General features: G+C 31.5%; 1 protein-coding gene across 1 annotated transcript; it reads right to left on the reverse strand.

Annotated features, from left to right (window-relative positions):
- Window positions 1-8,194: 8,194 nt before the first annotated feature.
- On the reverse strand, window positions 8,195-9,457 carry LOC114174989 (uncharacterized). The gene has a single exon (XM_028059733.2). The coding sequence runs from the start codon at window positions 9,409-9,411 to the stop codon at window positions 8,542-8,544; it is 870 nt and encodes a 289-aa protein (XP_027915534.2). The 5' UTR covers window positions 9,412-9,457; the 3' UTR covers window positions 8,195-8,541.
- Between the last annotated feature and the right edge of the window lie 8,197 nt (window positions 9,458-17,654).

Genomic DNA, 17,654 nt, shown 5'->3' on the forward strand with positions numbered 1-17,654 from the left:
CGAATTGTCTGCGACAATCCGATCAGTCCTTCTCTCAGCGGGCGTCAACCATGGAAGAAACACACATGGAAAACCCTAATTTCGGAAGGGAAACTAATTTAGGAGAGACTGCTCTGACACGTGGCAACCTCTCACTGAATAATCAAAGAGTCAACACTGGTCCAACAGGCTATTTTACATTATATCTGGCAGGTGGTTCCTCTATAGGAACATTAAATTGCCTAAAAGAGGAAAGAATCGTCTGGCGGCAATTCATCGCCAACCAGACAATTTTTGGAAATTCCCAATAACAATAAATTAAAAGGAATAAAATATCAATCATGTTCATACCAAATTCAACATACCAATCAGAATTAAATTAATCGACGCATGAAATTACCCTATTTAGCATGCCAATCAAATTAAAAATAAAGTTAACGCGTAAAGCTCCCCTAAACTGAATTCCTTTGCCAAATTTGAAAATTGCAAGCTCTTCCCTTGATCACTAAAAGCTTTCCTTGGTTCTTCTCAATACAACTCCAAAAACCTCGTTCAAACCTCGCCACTCTAACAAAATTCGTGTCCTATTTTTTGAGTGCAATTTTAGCTTTGCAAAACCCTTCTCCTAACCTAATTTCTTGCCTTTTAAAGGTTCCTTACCAATAGGTAATTACCAAAAACGAAATTTAAGTTTTTAATGGTAATGTTTATTATCATTCATTACTCCTTTATGGTCTGTTTTTCAGCCAACCTTAGTTGCCCATGCATCTAGGTTTTCCTTCAACTCTTCACATTCAAGCCAAAACTAAGTTTGGCAAAAATAAAGTTTAATTTGGGTTCTCCAAGACTTGAACCCACAACCATGCCAATACCAAGTCAATGCTAAACTGATGGCTTCTTCTTGTCTCCATTGAAGCTTGCATGAAGAATGGAGGCTCCATGGATGGTGTTGGATGCGAAAGCATGAAGGAAAGAAGCTTAAGGTGTTTGGTTTGGTGTAGGTGAAAGGATTCTTCAGAGAGGTGAGGCTAACTCCTAAGGAAGAAGACTAGAGTAAACTAGAGAAGAGTTTACTCTAAGGTAAGCTCAAAAGATATTTGTGCACAAATTTGGGCAACAATTCATTACTCAATTTCAAGCTGCAAAATACGTCTCCTAAGCCTTCTATTTATAGGCTAAAATGAGACCAAGGAGTCTCCAAACAGTGGAGGGAAAAAGGAGTCTAGAAAGTTGAATTTTGAAGCCAAAAATGAGCATGTGAGAGGTGTGACTTGCCACCTAAGCAAGTCACACTTGTCTTGCCATGGGAAGCTAACTCTCATCCTTGGAGAGCAAGTTTGAGAAGCTTCTAGGCTTTTCTAGAGTAGACACACTACTCTTGGCCCATTTGGCCCAATTCCCCTTTTTGGTCCAAAATTACTTCTAAAACCCAATTTCCTCTAAGGCCTAATACATGACCCAAAGAAAACCCTATTCTATTGGGTCCAAAATACAAAGCCCAAAATAAAATCCTAATCTAGTATTTACAAGCAAAATGTCCTAGGCTAGGTCTTCACATCTTCCTTGGCCCATGTGAAGTTCATTTTGGGCCTTGCATGCGCATTTAAAGCCAATTCCTCTTGTATTCTCTAAGCCATGGCTCTTGTTGTAGGTCCTTTGGCTCGAGGCATCTCATCATAAACCATCAAGCCAATTCATGTTTCGTGATATTTAATATAATTCTATGATTATATTATCACTCAACATGATCAAACATATTTGTGGGGTAAACTTGGCACCAAGCTTCTTTTTTCCACCATTTGTCATCCCCAAAGTGATGGCCAAATCGAGGTGGTTAATAGAACGTTAGGGCAAATGTTGAGGTGTATGATAATGCAAAACATTAGAGAGTGGGAGGAACTTCTTCCCCACATAGAGTTTGCCTATAATAGGGTTGTGCATTCCACTACTTCTCATTCCCCTTTTGAGGTTGTGTATGGGTTCAATCCCCTAACTCCTTTAGACCTCCTTCCCCTACCCACTCATGAGGCACGAACTTGCCAAGATGGTGAGGCTAAAGCCAAGTACATCCAAGACTTGCATTCGCAAGTCAAGAAAACCATTGAGAGGAGAGTTAAGAAACAACAAGAGGATGGTAATAAGGGAAGAAAGGAACTCATCTTCCAAGAGGGAGATTGGGTATGGCTTCACTTGAGAAAGGAGAGATTCCCTACTTAAAGGAAGTCTAAACTTCTCCCTAGAGGGGATGACCCCTTTCAAGTCATTAGGAGGATTAACAACAATGCTTATGAGTTAGACTTACCCCCAAGCTACAACATAAGTAACTCATTCAATGTTTGTGACCTTTCTCTTTTTGATGTAGGGTTTAAGAATTCGTGGTCGAATTCTCTCCAAGAAGGGGAGGATGATGAAGGCGTGACCAACCATACCACCTCCTTAGAAGCTCCCTCAAGAAGGATCACTAGAAGCATATCTAGAGGGGAGTCTTCTATTCCATCACCTTTATCTTTGTTTTGCATCACTTTAGTTTGAATTCCCTAAGTTGGTTTCTAGTTGACTTATTTTGGTTGACTTGTTGACTTTGACCCAAAGTTGACCTTTGACCAAGATTATATTAACTTAAACCAACATGCTAATCCTTATTTGTCTTGTTTTGTAGGTAATTAAGAGAAAGTAGAGCATGGCTAGGTGGCACATTGTGATTGGAGCACATGGATGATGTAGAAGAGAGAGGAAAGCAAAAAGCATAAAGTAAAAGCAAAAGTAAACATGTACCTTGTCTCCTTTTGCCTTTTTGGTTTATTCCTTAGAAGGCTAGTTGGTCTCCTTCCTATTTTGGCCTAGAATCCTCATGAGAATGCATTTACCAATCACATCCCTTCACTTGGCCGAGAATCACTCTAGCATTAGGTTAGGGTTTGCCAGTTAATCCTTTTCATGTTTTTGTATTTGCTAAAGGACCCCTATGAACTCCTATTTAAAGGGTGCTCCTTGTCTTGTAAAAGGGTTGATCATTTTGTTATAAACTTTGTGCATTCAACCACCATTTTCCGTGAGCTCTCCTTCCTAGAAGTGAACTCACATTTGCCTTATCTTGCTTGCAAGTGGCTGCAACATCACTCATCTCTAGGGTTTGGTTGGCTTAGATCCCCCTATGAGTGGCGTGCTTCTTCCATTGTTCATCTTCTATGTTTTCCATTTTTATTGTTTCTTCTTTCATTTTGCTCTTTAAGTGTTGTTATTGTCGTGTGTTTTTTAAGCTTGAATCCAACTCTCTTCTTCCTTTCATAAGCTTGAGAAATGAACCTTCACATCTAGATAGCATGCTATCTTAATGTCCAGTGAGAATTTTCAAAAAGCTTTCTTAAACAACTTCACCATATTCATAAATCTAAAAGAAAACAAGATAATCCTTCATCAATGTGGGATAACTTGAGGTAGAAATAAGACTTGTGATATCATAAAATGGCATCAAGAAAGTACAATTTTTTTCTGCTCTTTTCCATTTCTCTGGAGATGGACAAAACTTGTAATTCTCATCAAGCAAGTGTAAACTTGCAAACACTCATTGGTATTTAGGTGCACTTTGAAGCATGAAGAAAGTTGAATTCCACCTTGTTGGAAACATTTAAACACAAAGCACTTTTTCAATCAATGTTCCCAACTTGCTCAATGCATTGCTTAAATTTTATTATTCTACTCTCTGATCTCCTAATATACTTGATGTTCTCGCTTATTTGATCAACACCGTCACAAATCACCTCAATCCTTCTTGCACAGTGAGGTTTAAAATGTGTGCACAACAACACACATGAGAGAAGACACCATCACAAAGTAAAAACAAGCTTCTCATTCAAGGTTTTGACCAAAACATTGTTACTAGAAGCATTATCCAAAGTGATGGAATTTTTTTTTCAAGCCCCACTCGTGTAAAAACTCATTTATCTTTTTACACAATTCTAATCTAGTGTGAGGTAGAGGCAAACGGCAAAAGTTTAGAATTTTTCTACACAACTTCCAATTACTACCAACATAATGGGTTGTCAAACATATGTAACCCTCTATAGTACAAGATGTCCATAAATTCGAAGTTAAACAAATCCTAGATGGAATGCTTGTCAACTCTTCCTTCAACAAGTTTTTTCCTCTCATAAATATTCTCAAAACATCACTCTTAATGGTATTTCTAGAAACCAAAGTAGCATCGGGATTCAAATATGTTATCCAAGTCCTAAGTTCTTCATACTCAACAAATTTGAACGATAAACCATATCAGATAGTAAGATTAGCACACAAATCACATGACACAATTTGATCTATTTTTTTGGATTTTAATTTTCCCTACACATCCATCATCATCATCTGACTCATATCTTCAAACTTGGTTTTGCTACATTTTTCAATATGACACTTTAAATGAGAGGTCCCATACTTTTTACTCCCAACTAAATTTTTTTTATTACAACCATTACATTATGCCATGTCTTTCCCATCCTCACCATGCCCTCTCTTTGTAAAAAACTTCCAACAGTCAAAAGTTGTTGTCTTTTCCTTTTTCTTATTCACTTCAACATTTTCCTTATCAAGCATATCTTCAACATCATTAGCTTTAAAATTGTTGTCCTTATCATGGACATTCCCAACAAGTTCACTAACGGGTTTACTAACTGAATCTTCTTCCATTATTGTAAGCAGTTATCCCAATAAGGTCGGACAACAAAAAAAATATACTACACCAGTTTCTCTATTTTTGTCTGCGTTTATTTTTCTATTTTTACCTTTTAAATAATTTTTTTAATTAAACTAATTATTTTATTAATCTTTTAAGTAATCATTTGTTAATTTAACTATTTTTTTTTCAATTTGACTAGTTTTTTTTACACATAAACATAATAAATAAAAAATTAATTACAGTCAAATTATAAAAATTATTTATATTTAATTTTATAATTATAAGAATGACAATAATAATACTTGTCTATTTTTATTATCATAAATAAATTAAATACAATATTTTTACTTGTTTATATAAAAATTATTTTGGGTTTAATTACTTTTTTTTTCTTAAAAATATCAAGTTGGTCCTCTAGTTTGTTTTTTAGTTTTAATTTGGTCCCGATTTTTTAAAATTTGATACAATTTATTTATTTTTATTAAATTTCTTGAAATGGATCAATGTTTTGTCATTAAAATTGAAGTTGTGAATTAGAATGATTTGCTTTGTTTGTGTAATTAACATAATCATAATGTCAATTATGATGAAAAATTCTTGATCCACTCTAAAAAATTTAACAAAAATGATTAAATTGCATCAATTTTTAAAAATTCGAGACTCAATTAAGACTACAAAAATTGAAGGACTAACTTAACATTTTTATATGAAAACAAAGACAAAAAATAATTCAACCAAAATTTTGACACTCCCAAAATATTAATTAAAGATCCGTAAGTAGCTTATTACTCATATTTTGCCTTGTAAGGTTTAAGTGGCTAAAGTTGATTGCTTGTTTATAAGTTTCTAACTTAAACTTGGAAATTCCGTTAGTAAGGACTTATTCAATTAGAATTGTTTAATATAATTAATTGATAAAAACTGGTTGGTAATGGAAATAAACGTTACCATACATAAGTTTTATTACAAAAATAAATTTGTGTTTTTTTATTGTCTTGTAATTATAATTTTATATTTAAAAGATAATAATTTAGTTAGTTTTAGTAGTCTTGTTTATTTATTTATTGTGAAAGTTGTATATTGTAAAAATTTTATTTAATTCTGTTTACTTTTTCTTTTCACTTATGCGAAAATTTCTTCTTCTCCCTCGCTGGATTTGCTTTAACTTCTCTCTAATATAATTCTTCTAAGCTTCATTTCTTTCATAATCATCATTCATTTAGTCGGAGAACTAAGAATTATTTTCAATTAATCAGTTTTCAATCAAAGTAGGTGTTTGTTTACTTTAATGATTATTTATTTTCTTTCTTTTCTTTTGGATTTGTTATTAATGTTGCTACAATTGGATTTAGAAGAGAAGGGTTAAATAAAGTCTTAGACTTATTTTGCACAATACAAACCGAAACATATTGCAAAAAACAAGTATTATCGACATCCATTATCCATTAACTTCAAAAATCCGTTCATAAATGATTTTTCAAACGAAATTTCAATGGACAAAAATTTGTCGGTATGAACACAATTGGTAATTTTTTTCAATAAAACATGACATCTGTCGATAATTACTGATGAATATATTCGTGGTAATTATCAAAAGATATCTTCATTGATAATAACGAACTTCAATCAACTCTCATTATAAGACATTACCATGAATCTTCAGTCGATAAAATCACAAAATATTATCGAAGGATTTTTTTCCATCAGTAAATGACATAACATTACCAACATAACGACAGACAAATATTTGATGCAACTAAAACAACTTATCGATAATATAAACTATTTTACTGACGAATATTTTGCTTGTCGGCAATATAAACTATTTACAAAATTTAATTATATTGTTTGAAAAATTGAAAGATGAAAAAGCAAGAAATAAAAAGTGGTGAAACATTTAATTTTAAATAAATATTTGAGAGACACTACAAGAAAATGTCTTATTAGTCACCAATTTTAGTGACTAAAAGTTATTAGTCATTGTAGTGACCAATTTAGATACCATTTTACAAAATTAAAATTTATTGGTTACTAAAATAGTTAGTTATATAAATAAAAAATTATAATTGGTTACTAAATTTGTCACTAATTAATTAGAGACCAATTTAGTAACTAAGTTATTTTGGTAGCCAAAACTTAGGTAGCTAATTTTTAGTGACCAATTTTCTTTGGTAGCCAAAACTATGGTAGCTAATTTTAAAAACCAATTTAGTGACCAATTATAATTTTTTATTCATAATAGTAACTATTTTAGCAACCAATAATTTTTTTACTTTGTAAACTTGTATCTAAATTAGTAATTATAGTAACTAACAACTTTTGGTGACTAAAATTAGTTACTAATTAAGCATTTCTTGTAGTGAGAATGATTTAAAAACTTATTTCTTAAAATATACACACTAATATGATTTGTATGATTTGTATGGGCACATCTATTTAATAATTTGTAAGTAATGGTGCTATACAACTTATTTTTAGAAGAAATTTACATATATAACTTAATTCATTATGGTCACAATTATTTTTCTATTTATTTCAAGATTTATAAAATATCAAGAAGATTCATAAAAATGTTTATCTAGTATTGTTTTTAAACAAATAGAAATAATAATAAGGATAAAATGCGGTTGGTGTTTGTAAGTTAAAAACTCGGTGGCCAAAGAAAACAATTGTTATAAAAAAAAACGGTTGAATTAATTTTGTCATCACTAATAAAATTAGTGATGTATTAATGTCATTGCAAAAGTAATTAATTAACCCTCGTTAATATTATAATTAAAATACTTCATTTCCCAATCTAAGTATATGTATATATCATAAGCCAATTTCTTATGAAAATGTCATTTATTGGTGATTACATTACAACAAAATGTCTCATCAATAATCAATTTTAGTAATCAAAAGTTAGTGGTCTCTGTAGTGAAATTTAAATACCAAATTACAAAATAAAAAAATGATTAATTATTAAAATAGTCACTATTATGAATAGAAAATTATAATTGATCTCTAAATTAGTTTTAAAAATTTAGCTACCAAAGGTAATTGGTCACTAAACATTAACTACCAAAGTTTTTGCTACTAAAGTATTGGTTTCTAAATAAGTATCCAATTAATTAGTGATCAATTTAGCGACCAATTATAATTTTTTATTTATAATAGTGACTATTTTAGTAACTAATAATTTTTTATTTTGTAAATTGGTATTTAAATTAGTCATTGTAGTGATTAACAACTTTTAGTCACAGATTAGTTGTTAATTAGACTTTTTTTAGTCTTATCAAATATAAATAATAGTTTTTTTCAACTATACCCAATTTTATTAAATGGCAAAGTCATGTTTTGAAGTTTTAGTAAGGGTTGCATATATAATATACCCACTTAAATTAAAAATAAAACACGTACACACTTAGGATTTATAATCCAAGCTTCACTATAATAAACATAGTATTATATTATGGCATATCCATTATTAACATAAATCATATAAATTAAGAAGTTTATAAAAAAATACAAAATGATGAAAGAAAAAACAATATTTGTCATTATTACTCGTGAGCATCTGGAAGAAGGTTTCACTCAGGTAAAGATAAGGTTTAGGACAAAAACAAAAGCAAAACACAACGGACAATGATATTTTGACTACTAAATTTTAACAACTTTCTCTTACAATTTTAGGTAGCATATTTTGAGTGATTCTCCATTTTTTCATTCAATATTTCAAAACCACTCAAAAAATATCACATCATATTATAAGAAAAAGTAGTTAAAATTTAGTAGTCAAAAAATTATTTTCCAAAACAAAAACAAGAAAACGCATGATGTCTACTTGGTTATACTCTTTGTCTTCTAAATTTATCAAGTAGGGTTTAGTAGATGATATATATATAAGTTTAATCACGACGCTCATACTTGCGAGCCCATATATGTTTTCTGTTTATTTGAAGCTTCGCGACATGTTTCCCTTTCAAAATTTGATCAACTGTTCTTACACTCTTCAAAATCATTATTGCAAACAAAGATTGATCTTGCACACCAGTGTTTCCCATAGACAAATTCTCCACACAGTCTCCAAACGAACGTTTAAACAGTTTGATCACCTCACCTTCTGACACAGGGAAGCCTCTAGAAAATGTCAGAAACATGGATTTATCATCAGCGGTGACATCATCACAGGGTCCCTTCAACCAAATTCTCAAATCAAACAAGTCCATGTTCGTATAACTGTCTGGTGGATTAATGTTGAAGGAACCAAACAAAGGGTGTGGAAAACCTGGGATGGTGACAGGACTGTCTGATGTGTTGTTACCTCGTGATGTCCGAGCTCTGCTTGTGTTCTTGCTTCTTATGATTATCTGCAAAACATCAGCAAAAATTCGAGCACAGATATTTTTTAGTACACTTTTTATACCAGCGATTATGGTGTACCTTTTTTCCTTAAATATTTTAAGAGATATGCGCTTTTGTGTTAAGTTTTGTGTTGAGGGCAAACCACCATTGTTTGGGGTGGCACAGTTTTCTCTCTCTAAGCATTTTAAACACGATGCAGCTTCATCAACAAGATCATTGATTGCAGAAGCATGAGATAAAGCCATCACTTTGTGACTGATATTGGGGTATCCATTGTGTTCAAGCCAAATCCACAATGCCATGACCAGAAGGGATTGTGTCAAGTCACGTCGCAGTTTGAAGATCAGAAAACAGAAAACCTCACGGTGAGTTCTGTGAAATAGGTGAAGTTCATCTGTGGAAATTGGACCCATTCACAGTGATGAAACAAACACAGAGAAAGAGAGAAGAAGAAAGAAGAAGTGTGATAACTTGAATGTGAAAAAAAAAAAATGAGCTTTTTAAAACTCATAAAGGTTAGACATATATTAATTAGGTTTGACAAGTGAATGAAGAACTTTAATGTAACTGAAATATAAATAAATATAAATAAATAAACATAATAAAATTGAACCATGCATTTAATTGAAGAAAAATTGTGGACCTTCTTTAATAAATCATCTCAATTTTTTTAAGCCTTTTATCAATAATATCCAACACATAATAATTTTTTTAATACACAACAACTAGAATTTTTCATATTTTATTAGAAAACTTTTACAAATTTATTAAAAAATTTATAAAAAAATAAACATTTTTCCTGTAATTTTTCTTAAAAATTTTAATTGACAAATAATTTCTTTATAAATAATTATTTTTTATAAAATTATAAAATGCACAAATAGTTTTTATAATTTTTAGAAAAATATATTTTTATAAAAAATATTTTGTAAAAAAATTAATAGTAGATTCTGAAAATTTTTCATGACAAAATTTATAATAATTTCCTATCAAAAATTTTTTAAAATAAAATTGACAAAAAAAATAGTAAGTTGCTTTTAATTGACCCACTCGGTATATATATTCTGATTTTGATCTCTCATTCCAATTTTGGTTTGAATTAGTAGACGATGAACACAATTTTTCATGAGAATTAAAGAAGTTTTAATTGAAATAAAAAACGTAATTAAAAAGGTAAAAATATTTAATATATTAATAGTAAAAATGTACTGTTTTTATTGAATATGGAATATTTCATTGATAATATAAAATAATTATTTGTTGATAATAGTGCTAATAACACAATGAATTATTATTTAAAAATGGTTAAAAATATTTATAAGTGGTTATGGTTTAAATATTTGTTAAACTATTATGTAATAATATATTATTATGGCAGTGTTTTAGTCGATTAAATGAGTTAGTTTTGACTTCATTCTAAAGTACATATTATTTATTTCTTCTCCATATCCTCTTTATTTCCCGTGCAATTTTTATGAGTTTTTTTTCTCTAAAAATACTGTAAACTATTTTGTGTATTGCATGATATATTGTTTGATTCAAGTAAAAATTTAAATAAATAAAAAGTTTAAACACACAATAAAATACAACTATAATGAATTTAATGATTTAATCATTTCTTAACTGATATCTAATCATTTGTTTAGCTAGTTTATAATCTTGTTTAGTGGATACATCCTATATTTAGATGTACAAAGAAAAATGAATAAAAAGGTAAATTATGAGATAATTTTAATAAATATATATATATATATATATATATATATATATATATATATATATATATATTATGGCTTTTACATTGAACAATAAAAGGGAGAAAGTATGGAAAAATGTAATTAAAATAATTCTTTTGTTACATAATTTTTTTAGGATGAAGACAATGTCTCTCTTACTATAAGAATAAAGTGAAATTTATCTTAGATCAGAATAGACGTGAAGAAAAAAATCAGCATGCATTTTCTGTCTTGAAACTTTTACAGAGTTGTCTTTGAAAAAATTTATCTTCCTTTGTAATATACTTTTTTTTAAAATATTTGAATTGAATTATTACAAAATTGTAAGTCTTTGCAATAATTAGTATGTATTTTTTAACGTATATCGTGTTTATATTCAAAGATCATCAGTTGTTATAAAAATAAATAAATATTCTATAACTATAATCATTTATTACTTTAATAATAAAAATATTACCCTCATTAATTATTTATGTATTTAAGATGTTTTTTTTTTAGATTTTAAAATTTAAAATAAGTAATATAGTACGATAAACATTCGCTTAAGACCGCATTCATTAAAATCAATATCCCACCTAAATTTGTATTTGGGAAGGGAAAATTATCGGATCAATAATTTTGTAACTTTATTTTCAAAAAAAAAAAATCATGTAAAGTCATTTAATGACTATTTTCGATTTCTTCAAGTGTGATTGTTGATTGATCATTTTTATAAGATGCAACGAAGGGAGAAAAACGCATTCTTAGTTTGATCTAACTGATATCCGATGAGCAATTTCACATAGACCACGACAAAACAATGATCCTTAAGCATTGACTATGATTCAGACATAGACCTTGGAATTTGCGTTTCGTATCTTCTTGAAACAACTCATCTTATGAAATAAGAGAAATTATTTTTTCAATTGTTTTTTTAAAAAATATAGGATTTATTATATGACTCATTATTGAAAATATTTACTTAATATATTTTTTATTTAACTTATTTTTAGGAAATATTTATGTTTTTAGAAATATATTTCAATTTTAGAAAATATTTTATATTTTATATGCAGTTACATCTTATTATATATATTTATATATATATATATATATATAGTATATGAATAAAATAAAATAATAAGTTTCTTCATATAACATATCTATTTTATCTAGAGCTGTCAAAATGGGTAATCCGACCCAGCTCAACCCATCACGGGTTGATGATTTAGTGAGTCAACCCAACCCGGCTCACTTTTTAGCGAGCCAAAAAAATTCGAACCCGGTCCGACCCACTACGGGTTGACTCACGAGTTCACTTAATTAAAAAAAATACAATTTTTTAATTATTTTTCAGTCAAAACTAAATTATAATTCTAATTAAAATCTAAATAAACTTTAATACAATCCAAATACAAACCAAAATCAACAAAATACAAATTATTTAGTGTTGGCTAAAAAAAACAACCTAACATGATCCAAATTTAAAACTCAATTTAATAAAAAAACACTTGTGTTACCCTTCTATCTGCGGGTTGGTGAGCCAACCCAGCTCACAATGGGTTCAACCCGGATGAGCCGGGTCAAAAATCAATCCGTATTAAAATTTATAAAAAAATTTCAACCCAACCCGACCCAAGCCCGTGGTGAGCTAGGTTGGCTCGCGGGTTCCAACCCATTTTGACAGCTCTAATTTGATCTGTCATATATCTCATAGTTTTATAATCTCTAAAAATTCTCAACACCCACAATATTTCATACTACAATTGTATGGCTCCTAATATTTCATATGGTGATTATATGACTCTTAAAATTTCATAAATTCACATACATCTCAATTAAGATGGCATCAAACTCTCCCTATTAAAATGCAGACTTAAACAAATATTTATTGTACTATCAAACAAAATGCTATTCATTTAAAAGAAAACGTATTATTCCTAACTTGACAGACTAGCATCAATTAATGATAATTGGAAGTTACTATAGAGACTATTAATATTATTATTTTCTAAACATTTATGAAATATTAATTTTTCAAATAAAATTATTAAAACTTCACCAAATAAAAATAAAAAAGATTAATGTTTCACAACTCATCAAGATAACATTGAAAAACTACAATAATTGCATTTTAATTGTGCTTAATTAGTAATCAACCAGGTTTTTATATGAGACCAAAGTGAGATCCACTGTATCAATTACACACTCCTTTAAATGCATTCTCTCTCACAAGTTGAATTTTTTTTTGAAATTACAAAATTTTGTTACAATATTTAACATTGATCTTTCTTGATTTTGTAGTTTCAATTAGAGAGAGTGCTAAAACAAAAATGTTAGAAGGTCTATTTTTATCACTCCTTTTACTTTGGGGTATAATATGTTTTTTGTCTGTTAAATATGTGTTGAACTTTACTTTGAAAAAATATTACTAATGGTCAAAATTTTACCATTGGTTGATTATTTAAGTTAGCATTCCATGAGATTCAAAATAATTACATACTAAAAAAAATATCATATTATCGAGTAACTTATCAATGGAACAAATTCTTCGGTAAAATAGAATTTAGTGATAGATTTTATCGAAAAAACGATAAAACATAATTTATCAACAAATTCACTACTAAAACTTATTATATTATATGAAATTTTTCTTGCAAATTTGTCAAGAAAATTTACAAGAAAAGACTTTTTCCTGTTATTTCTTTTAAATCTTAATTGGTAGATAATTTCTTTATGTGTAATTATTTTCTACAAAATTATAAAAATCGTAAGGGAAACTTATTATTTATAATTGCTCAAATTTTTATCTAGTTGATGGGTTGTGGCTTATGGTGATCATAAATGGTATTCTATGACATTTGTGATATTAAAGTTTTCTTTTGGAATGTATTGTTTATATGTCACTACAAAAAATATGGTTATTATCTACGTCAGTATTTCGTAGATAATTGACATTTTTCGTAGGTAATTTGAATTTATCTACAAATTACCTACGAAGTAAATTTTATAGCTATTAAGCTGGTAGGTAATTTTATCTACGAATATGAGTTTTGTAGGTAACTTACCTACAACCATTATCTAAACTCATCACTTACTTGACCAAAAAACTCAATTCGCGAATGCTTCCTTCCCCAGATTAGGGTTTGTGTGTGCTTCTTTTTGGTTTATGAAGGGTACTTGTAAGACCCGTGAAAATTAATTAATTAAATAAATAAATAATTAATAGATACAGATAGTGAAAGCCTTTAAGAAATTAATTATTGATTTATATGATGTGGAAAAGTACTAGCTCAAATGGTTGAGAGTACTTGGTTGTGTTGAGAGGACTTGAGTTCGAGTCCTATATATGTATGCCAATTGTGTGTTATATGTTTGATTATGTTGAGTGATAATATAATCATAGAATTATATGAATTATCACGAAACATGAATTGGTTGATTGGTTGTGCATGAAATTAACGTTGGCATGAGTATGGGTTTAAACCTTGGTAGATACAAATTTACTTTCTTTTTGATAAAATTAGTTTTGGCATGAAGGCTAGAAAATAGCCACTAAATGGACCTTGAATGGTAATTTTGGGTGAGAAGAAGGGTTTTTATGCTTGTCATTGTGTCATAGTTAGAGGAATACGAAATTGGAGAGTGTGTTGTGAGGATTGAGTGCATTTGGGAGCTGAATTGAGGGGAAGTGCTAGGCGGCCTAGTGGTCAAAGAGGAACTCCCAAGAATCTCCATTTTTAGCAAAGGAATCCAGGTTAGGGGAGCTTTACGCATTAATTTTACACGATAATTTTATTTTAAGTCTGACTGACAAGCTAAATATGGTAGATTTACGTGTTAATTTTATTTTAAGTCTGATTGACATGCTAAATATAGTATGATTATGCATGAATTATTTTATTCCATTTAAAGCTAGTATTTTTGGAAATTTCCAAAATTTGTCTGGCCGACAATGAATTGTCGTCAGACGACTCATTCCTTTTATAGGCCTATTAGGATTCCTATAGAGGAACCACTTGTCAAATATAATGTAAAATAGTCAATTTGACCAATGTTGACCGTTGTTGCCTAGGGTTGACTAGTTGACCAATCTTGACTCTTTGATAGTTCATTGAGAGGTTGCCACGTGTTAGAGTAGTCTCTCTCTATCTTCATTAGGGTTTGATTGTCGTGAGTGGTTGCGCGAAGGTTACTGTGGTTGCGCAAAGGTTACTGTGATTGATGTGGTGGCAGTGGAAATACCGGAAGGGCTAGGTCTGCGACTGTTGCAGAAAGATGGTGATCCTGGCGTGATGCGAAGATTGGGGCTGCAGATTCGACGGTTCGTGCAAGAAGACTGGTTGAGCACGACTGTTCGTGCGTGGAGATGGTGGTGGCAGCAGGATGAGCGGAGAAGACGACGCAACAGAGCTCTGTGGTGGCTGTTGTAGGTCTCGCGAGCTCCGATAGTGCAGCCATGGTGGATGCGTTTCCCGGCATGAGTGAAACGAGCATGGCTGCGTGTGGTGCGTGGACTATTATGGATGAGTGCAGGCGCGGTCTATTCCGGCAAGCTCAGGTGGTGCAGCCATGGTGGTTTTCCGATAGCGTGATGATTTGAAGGAGACAGTGGCGCGAAGAGGAAACCATGCAGGTCCATTTTGGGTTGTTGCAGAGGACGAAGATGATTGTGAGAGGGAGCAAGGCGTGTTGCAGCGGTGTTGCGTGGCTGACGCAGGTTCCGCGAGTGGTGCGACAATGGCGGACTTCTGGCAGCATTGGTGTCGGAGATATCGTGCGAGAAGATGGTGGTTGGTGCGAAGGTGGTGGTGCGATGGAAGAAGCGTGTTGCAGCGGTGTTGCGTGGCTGTCGCAGGTTCCGCGAATGGTGCGTTAATGGCGAACTTCCGTCAGCGTTGGTGTCGGAGATGTCGTGCGAGAAGATGGTGGCTGGCGTAGAAGAGACAGGTCGACAAAGGTGTGTTGACGGCCGGCGTTAGGTGCAACAGCTTCGGCATGGTGAGGGTGAGAGAGGAGGAAAAATTAGGGTTAGGGTTTTTGAGTGTGTGGAGAAGAGAAGGTGATGAGGTGTCATTCTATGATTGGGTATTTTAGTGAGTGGAGGATTGATGACGTGGTAAGTTTTAAGTGGTTATTTTAGTGAGTGGAAAATTGAGGACGTGACAAGCTTTAATTAGTTATTTTAGTGAGTGGAGGATTGCCATGTGGCGTAATCTGGTTGAATGGAGTTTAAGTGATATTAGGGGTGTAAATTAGTAAAAAAAAGGGGTGCAAAACAGAGTTAGAAGACCCAATTTCAGGAGGGGTGTGGAAAATAAAAAAATTGGAGGTGCATTTAGCTTCAGAAATATTCCTTTTCAGAATTAGATGACCTAGTTGCAGAAGGGGTTGTGAAAATGAAAACTGAGGGTGCATTTAGCTTTTGAATTATTTCTCTCCAAAATTCTGATTTTTAGACTTATTTTATGACTTGAAATATTCCCAATTTACACTCTTAAGGCCCTAAATTAAATTTCAGTTGCATTATTAAACTTAAGAATATCCAATAATATATTATGCAACTAAAATCAATCCTTAAGAGCAAAAAGGATATTAAATCCCCAAAATTTAAACATTTAATGAGGGCAAAGGTTCGAACTCATCATACCCTTCAGGCGGTTTGGAAGTGGGAGGTGCTTGGCGCCTCGTGAGCAGCGCCAAGCGATATTGTTGCAGCAGAATTATATGTTGTTCGTTTGATTTGCGTGGTCTACAAGGCTTCTAGGATATGTTCCTTGAGTTGTGGCTCAGAACATATCCCTTGAGTTGTGGCTCGGGATAGGGGTTAAGCACGTGGTATTTGTAACGTTCTAGTCGGAAATTACTTATTTAAAAATAAAATAAACTAAATATAATAAAAACAACCTCATTTATTAATTACTCCTTTCCCAAAACGCGAAAAAGTTTTGAAATATTTATTACATCGCAATAAACCAAGTAAAACCATAATGTTCAAGTATTACAACCGTAAAATAGTTATGAAGTCAATACAATGATCCATAAGCTTTTCAAATAAAATAAAATCCAGTGAAATGCCCTTAGCGATTTTCCCCACTCCGTCTCTAACCATCCACATGCTCACCTGTATCAACATATGCTCGCATGTAACGAGTTACATGATCGTCGCCAATCACACACAGATAGGGTGAGCTCATTTAAATAAACCAAACAAATATAACAATAAATACAACATCTCAAGTAGGGATGGCAAAAATACCTGCGCCCGCGGATAAAACCCACGACGGATAGTTACTACCCGCGGGTATTTATTATCCGCAGGTAGCGAGTATTTTAATACCCGCTTATAAACGGGTCGGGTACGGGTATCATACTATCTATACCCGTGGGTACCCGTTACCCGCAAAATATTAAAATTTAAATTTAATTTATATTTTATTAAGTTAAATTTAATTAAAAATAAAATTAACAGTATATTTTATTATGTCAAATTTAATTATAATTAAAATTTAATCTAATTTATAATTTTATATTAAAAAATTTATAAAATATATTTTTTTTTAAATATTTGTGGGTATCGAATATCCACGGGTACCCACGGGTTTTAAAAATATCCACGGGTACCCACGGGTTTTAAAAATATCCGTGGGTATTTTTTAAACGGATACTCGGCAGGTAAACGGACAGGTAGCGGGCGATTTTTTTTTAACGGGTCAGGTTGCGGGTAGGCACTATCCGTGCTCGACCCGACCCGTTGTCATCCCTAATCTCAAGATTATAACCCGTGTTAGTATTTTTCCTTTTTTCCTTAGTTCCTCAACTTTCAACCCTTAATTTAGACATCTATTATTTCTACACCCTTGGGTGACTTCACTAATCGATCTTTGATGCACGAGTGTCTACTCGCCCCTCCGACTACAGGCCACCACCTGATAGTCCAC

The sequence above is a fragment of the Vigna unguiculata genome, chromosome 3 (genome assembly GCF_037176805.1).
Source record: "Vigna unguiculata cultivar grain cowpea cultivar isolate G323 ecotype 2 chromosome 3, ASM3717680v1, whole genome shotgun sequence".
NCBI lineage: Eukaryota > Viridiplantae > Streptophyta > Magnoliopsida > Fabales > Fabaceae > Vigna > Vigna unguiculata.

Coding starts and splice junctions, on each gene's coding strand:
- LOC114174989 (XM_028059733.2), bottom strand. CDS start 9,411: ATGGGTCCAATTTCCACAGATGAACTTCACCTATTTCACAGAACTCAC.